The sequence below is a fragment of the Marmota monax genome, unplaced genomic scaffold, assembly GCF_021218885.2.
Source record: "Marmota monax isolate L192 unplaced genomic scaffold, Marmota_monax_Labrador192_F-V1.1 WCK01_AAM20220418_F8-fsc00224, whole genome shotgun sequence".
Lineage (NCBI taxonomy): Eukaryota > Metazoa > Chordata > Mammalia > Rodentia > Sciuridae > Marmota > Marmota monax.
In genome coordinates this window covers 909,109-915,422 of record NW_026693937.1, presented here as the reverse complement: position 1 = coordinate 915,422, position 6,314 = coordinate 909,109, and the positions used below count along the sequence as shown (strand labels likewise).

General features: G+C 40.4%; 1 protein-coding gene across 2 annotated transcripts; it reads right to left on the bottom strand.

The window, feature by feature from the left end:
* Positions 1-259: 259 nt before the first annotated feature.
* On the bottom strand, positions 260-6,085 carry Plpp5 (phospholipid phosphatase 5). 2 transcript variants are annotated; one of them, XM_046463849.2, is made up of 7 exons: positions 5,956-6,085; positions 5,681-5,789; positions 5,160-5,250; positions 4,700-4,763; positions 3,896-4,020; positions 3,000-3,170; positions 260-1,622 (listed from the first exon to the last, which is right to left on the bottom strand). In XM_046463849.2, exons 1-7 carry the CDS (start codon positions 6,021-6,023, stop codon positions 1,459-1,461), a joined length of 792 nt encoding a protein of 263 aa, XP_046319805.1. In that variant the 5' UTR covers positions 6,024-6,085; the 3' UTR covers positions 260-1,458. The 2 variants fall into 2 exon arrangements, with proteins under 2 accessions (XP_046319805.1, XP_046319806.1); XM_046463850.2 differs by lacking the exons at positions 4,700-4,763; positions 5,956-6,085 and having other exon boundaries at positions 5,681-5,699.
* Positions 6,086-6,314: the final 229 nt, after the last annotated feature.

The following is a 6,314-nucleotide window of genomic DNA, read 5'->3' as shown; positions in this document are numbered from 1 at the left end:
ATTTATTTTTAGTTATCGGCAGACACAACATCTTTGTTTGTATGTGGTGCTGAGGATCGAACCCGGGGCTGCACGCATGCCAGGCGAGCACGCTACCACTTGAGCCACATCCCCAGCCCCAGAAATGATTTTTTGATATGCATAAATGTCAGCTAGTACTACACATAATAGTTGATAAATCACTTATGTCAGATGGGGAATCCAATGTTTACAATACGTTCCGGTTCCTGGGTGGTACCACACAAACAACAACAAAACACACATTCATCATTTTATTTGAATATCAGGTTTAGTAAAGGAAGAAGTGCATTGAAAATGTGTTATAAAAAGATATACATAAGTAAAAATCGTTTAAAATATAATTACAATAAAGAAAACAACAGCTAGCTGTAGGAACTAGATCATCATTTCTGATGATGTCCTGTAATTGTTTCTTGTATCTTCTTTTGAAGAAAAGATAGAAAATGATTCATTTGTCCTCCAAATAATTTCTGTAACTTCTTTTCTATCTTAGTTGGCAGATATGAATTTGGGCAAGAAGCTCATTAGCACAAAGAGAAATGAGGTAGAAAAAAATCATCTGTTGTTAGTACTGAAACTACATTCCTGACCATTTTCTTCTTTTTTGCTCTGTTCTCTTAGTAATTCAACAGATTGTTTATGCCCACAGTGTTCAAAATGGACAGCAACACCAGATGCCTGGACTTGGATAGATGTACACAGGAGTGGTAAATTAGCTAAGATTGGACATTTTCCTATTTAAGGTTTAATGGAATTGTCACTAGAGAAAGTATATAGAATCAAGATAATTTGGTCATGCCTTTGATCTTAACATTTTGATTTATGAGAAACAAAAAAAAAAATTTATTTTTTTTTTTGATACCAGGGAATGAACCCAGGGGCACTTAACCACTAAGCCACATCCCCAGCCCCTTTTAAATATTTTATTTAGAAACAGAGTCTTGCTGAGTTGCTTAGGGATTTGCTCAGTTGCTGAGGCTGGCTTTGATCATCCTGCTGTAGCCTCCTGAGCTGCTGGGATTATAGGCATGTGTCACTGGGTCCAGCTCACAAATCTGATAATTAACTAGCTTCTAGGATAAGAGTAGGGCTGTGTAAAAGTCTTTGAGAAAAGACCCTTTAAAAAGTAGCATTTAAATTAAATATTAAAACACTAAATCTTAAGATTATCAACCTAATGGATCGTATGCATAAGCCATTGGAGAACTATTGAAAGATCTCTTTATTGAATGGGTGGCATACAGTGGTGGAAAAGAACTTTGATTCCTCATGGTAGATCATGTCAAGTAGGGCAAAAGTTCATAATCACATGGAGGCTGAATACAGTGTGGCTTATGCCATCACTTGTACCTTGGAAGAGATAAAAAGGCCAGAATTCTTGTTATGTGCTTGGTTCTAAGGTTGATTTGCCTATTCTCCACTGAATTTAGATTTGACTTAAATATCCAAACAGTAAGAATCACCAGGCTTCTTCTGAAGAGCAGAAAGTGCATGTCTGTCAGGAAATGGTTTATGGCATTCTTCGTCAGTCAGAGGAGGATAATACTGTCTGTAGCAGGCATAGGCAAATGTCATTCCAATCATGGATCCAACTAGTACATCTGAAGAGAGAGGAAATATAAGGTATTTTTTTAAACATTTTTTTTAATTGTAGTTGGACACAATACCTTTATTTTTTTATTTTTTATTATTTTTTTAATTTTAATATTTATTTTTTTTTAGTTTTCAGCGGACACAACATCTTTGTTTGTATGTGGTGCTGAGGATTGAACCTGGGCCGCATGCATGCTACCGCTTGAGCCACATCCCCAGCCCCAATACCTTTATTAATCATATTAGAATTTTAGATCCCATTAGACACTGAACAGAATAGGAGACTTGGCCTTCCAGGTTATTCTTACTTGTAAGTCCCCGCCCCCCCTCTTTTATCACTCTTACTCGTAAGTTCCCCCCTTCATAGTTGTGGTTTCTTTAGACTTTCTTAATTTTGTCATATAGTTATAGGATTAGCATAGTCAGATTGTTCTTTAAACACATCAGAACACACCATTACTTTGTGCAGAGGGGACTAAATTAGAATTTTTTTAATTCACAAGAGTGACAAAGATTTATGAATTGCTTGCTATTCGTTGACCTGTACCATTTCAGTAGTCCTAGAGGAAGGAATAAACTCTTTAGGAGTTGCCTCTCTTTGCTCATTCTTTAAAATATGGCTCCCGAGGAGCGAGCAATACTATTGAATTTCTTTTGGAATTGTGGCTTTTCTTTAAAGATATGCTGTCATTTGGAATGTTACTAGCACTCATCCTAAATTTCTTTGAGAAATGATAAAATACCAAAGTTTTTGTTTCTGAACAAATTATAGACAATAAGCTTGATTTTCAAAAGAAATAGATTGAGCTTCTAGGTTTGTTTAAAAAATGTGGCAAGGGCTGGGGTTTTAGTTTAGTGTAGATGCTTGCCTAGCATGTGTGAGACACTGGGCTCAATTCTCAGCACCATATATAAATAAATAAAATAAAGGTCCATTGACAACTAAAAATATATACATATATTTTTTTCTTTTGAGATGGGCCTTTGCTATATTGTCTAATCTGGCAACTTCTGGGCTCAAATGATCCTTCTGCTTTAGCCTCCTGAGTAGCTGGGACTGCAGATGATGTATACCACCATGCCTAGCTTTAAAACTTTCTTATAGATGCAATTTAACTGGAACTTAACAGTGCTTCAAATAATGGAAAAATTAGTACATTCTGTTTTGGTAATCTCTCTTTAAAAGGTTAACTTTTGACTTCCATATATCTTATAAATGTATACTCTTAATACAGAACCTAGACCACCCACACTTGTTCATGTTCATTCATGCAACATATTTAGTGAGAAAGCATTTAGTGAGAAAGCAAGTATCCTTAATGTCAGTTGTTAGGGATAAAAATGAATAAAACATGGAAGCTTCCATGGCATGAATACTTGCTTACCTTGCCAGTGATGTTTGTAGTCACAGGTGCGGGACAGTGCAATTACAGCTGCAAAAAGTAGAGGTGACAGAAAGGCACAGAACCTCCAAGATTTCCCACGGCCTTGTGGTGTGAAGCAGTGTAACTTCCCTGCCAGGTAGAAGGAAGCAAAGGCCAGACCAGCAAATGCAACTAGGACAGACAAAAACCTATAAGTATTTTTGTATGTTTTTTGATGGTGCTAGAGATTGAACCCAGAGCTTCACACAAGCTAAGCAAGCATTCTACCACTGAGCTATACACCCCCAACACTCAATTCCAAATACACTAGGGAGTACAAATATATTTCATAACTTTTTGCATATTTCTGGTGTAGATCACTGATTGTGAGGAAAGAAAAGGGAAAATAAAGGACTTTATTTTGTTCCTAAGTTAATATTTTTTACCTGAGGATAGGTTAGAATAGCTCTATGATTTTAGGCAGGTTATTTAACCTCTTTATACTTTTGTTTCCTCATCTATAAATGGGAATCTTAAAAATAATAGTACCCACTTTAGTGGGATATTGTGAGCTATAAATGAGGTACAAATTTTAAATGCTGCAGAGCACATGACACATAGTAACTCTTTAGTAAAGATTAGTTATTTTGGGGGACAAGTACAAGATTACAGGATGTAGGCAATTAATACAGTAATAATAAAATGTGCAAATCTCATGGATATAAACTACCTCTCTGTACTCTAATATTTACTGACATACAAGGTTCAGGCTTGTAAAATCACAGGGTTATTAAAGAAGAAGGGAATTCCAATCTGTAGGTGTAAGAACAACTGTAGTTGGATGTTCTCATCCCTACAAGCTTCCTAGGTTAAACACATTAATAAGCATTCAAGTTGAATCCATATGAAATTCATACAGGAAGAATGTCCACTAGGGAAGCTTTTGCGACCCTCATTCACCACATCTTTATCCCCTGTACACATCAAGTCAGAATGGGCTAGTCCATCTGGGAAGCAGCGGTAAAAGAAATCTGGGCGTGGCCTGGAAGAAATAAGCATGATTTAAACATTTAAACTTCTAGAAAGTATTTTTCAGTTGTATCAGACATCAATATTCCTTTTTTTTTGTTTTTTTTTTAAAGAGAGAGGGAGAGAGAGAATTTTTTTAATATTTATTTTTTTTTAGTTTTCGGCGGACACAACATCTTCGTTTGTATGTGGTGCTGAGGATCGAACCCGGGCCGCACGCATGCCAGGCCAGCACGCATGCCAGGCCAGCGCGCTACCACTTGAGCCACATCCCCAGCCCATCAATATGCCTTTTAATTGTTGGTATATAATGTTCCAGGCAATATAACTAGAGTAGGATAATTACCACATAAGAAAAACCTAGTTCCATGGCTGAAATTTAAATGAGGGGAAAAAAAAGTGACTTTAGCATGCAATTACATTTTAGGGCAAACAAATCACACTTCGACTTTAGAGATGCACTAAGGCCAAGGACTGTGCTGATTGTTAGTGGGAAATGCTGTTAAGCCAAAAAAGAGTCCACTTGTCGTAATCAGCAGGACTGAGGTAGGAGGAAGTGCTGAATGAGAAAGATTAGACTGATGATAAATGAGAAAAGGATGATAAAGATGTGTGATGGATTGCTATCCCTGGTCTTTCCTGATGGGGTGAGGACTGGGGCAGGCACTGGGGTGCTAAGTCTTATCACTTACCTTCCCACTATCAGTTTTATTGTATTGGTAAAGACACCAGTCAGAGCTAGAGCAAGGCTGGCAGCTAGAAATAAAAGAAATTGTTAGTGGTATCTACGTGGGAGGAATGGCGTATCTACTGCCTCATGAAGACAGCAGCAGCTCATGCACTTTTTGAGATAGTCCAACAAGACCTGAGCACAAAAATAACTATGGTGCTCAAGGACCATCCTTTGTAGTAAAGGGAAAGCTTCTGTACCTAGCCAGAGACATTCCTGAGGTACAAATAAGCCAGTATATAAAGCACACCTGTAAGTTCTGTCTCAGGGGGTTGCACGGCATACAGGTTGATATAATTGCTTTAGCAATGTGGAACTCTGGTTTCTGCATAGGGTTCTAGTGCCTGAACTCTACCACTGGGAAGCATCTCATTCCTAGCTCTAAGAATACATCATCATCATCAGAAAGGGCTAGCTCTTACCCAGGCAGGCTTGTTTGCTGTCTGCTGTATTTGCCTTCTTGAAAAATTTGGCCAGGAAGATCACAGACAGTGGAGAGAGGAATGCAATGACCTGAATCAGAATGTGTCAAAAGCAAAACAGCAAAACCCCACATTAGTTGTTAAAGTCACTCCTACAGGTAGAGGGATGGACATTACAGCAGAACTTCCAGAGCAGAAATAATTCCTATATGTAAGCAGAGGTCTTTTAGGGTCCTTTGTTTCTGGGGGGTGGGGTAGGTGGGAGCTGGCAGTTCCACCAGTAAATAACACCCACTATTCTAAAGGACCAGTTACTTTCACAGAGAATCCATTTGCATCCAAAAGACTTACATCTTGCTCTCTAAATCTCGACCTTAAACATCAGGAAGGAAATTCTTGAGCACATCAACCAAGGGAACAATATGTTCTCCACAAAGATAATCTGGGGGCCAGAATGACCCACTTTTTGCATCCTAGCATCAAACAGTATTGTGATAGGCAAAGGATAGTTCTTCACTCACAAACATCGGCTTGGTAGGGAAATACTCCGCTTCCACATATGGATTCCGGTAAAGCCACATCTCCTCTGGCTGGATATGCCTCTGGAAGGGAGGGAGAAGTTCAGTCACCCTGAGGAGGAAACAAAAGCATAGAAGCTTCTTGGCATGCTGCTTTCTCCCGGAGGACCCAGCTGCCTGGCTGGCGGATGAGGCAGGCTGCCACCTCCAAGGCAGTAGTGTCTCCCACTGCCTGTTAACAGGTGCCACGCTCTGGGATCCGACCCGCAATTCCTTACAGGAAGGCTGCGAACAGCAAGACTCGCACACCCACTTCGGCCCCAAAGGCAGCGGCTGCCTTCCCCATCCGGCCAGCGCGCCCGGGCGTTCGCCGCGCTGACGTGGCGGCTGCTGCGTGGAGACGCTGCGCCAGGGAAGAGGCTGCCTGCAACCCGCCTGGCTTTAAGCGCCGGCTGGTGGGCGCCGCGGGAATGGCAGGAAGCCATGGCAGTCAGCCTCCTTTCCCCAGCCAGATCTGCTATCAGGAAGATCTGGCTTCTAGGAAGCAGGAGGGGCCCCTTTCAGGGCGTCACCTAGCACAGCAACGAAAGCCAGCTCCGCAGGGTGCTGGTTCCACTAGTGCCCAGCCAAGCTGCAG

Coding starts and splice junctions, on each gene's coding strand:
- Plpp5 (XM_046463849.2), bottom strand. CDS start 6,023: ATGGGGAAGGCAGCCGCTGCCTTTGGGGCCGAAGTGGGTGTGCGAGTC. Junction 4,764..5,159: donor CAGCAAACAAGCCTGCCTGG/GTAAGAGCTAGC, acceptor TTTTATTTCTAG/CTGCCAGCCTTGCTCTAGCT. Junction 3,171..3,895: donor CCCTAGTGGACATTCTTCCT/GTATGAATTTCA, acceptor TGTCTGTCCTAG/TTGCATTTGCTGGTCTGGCC.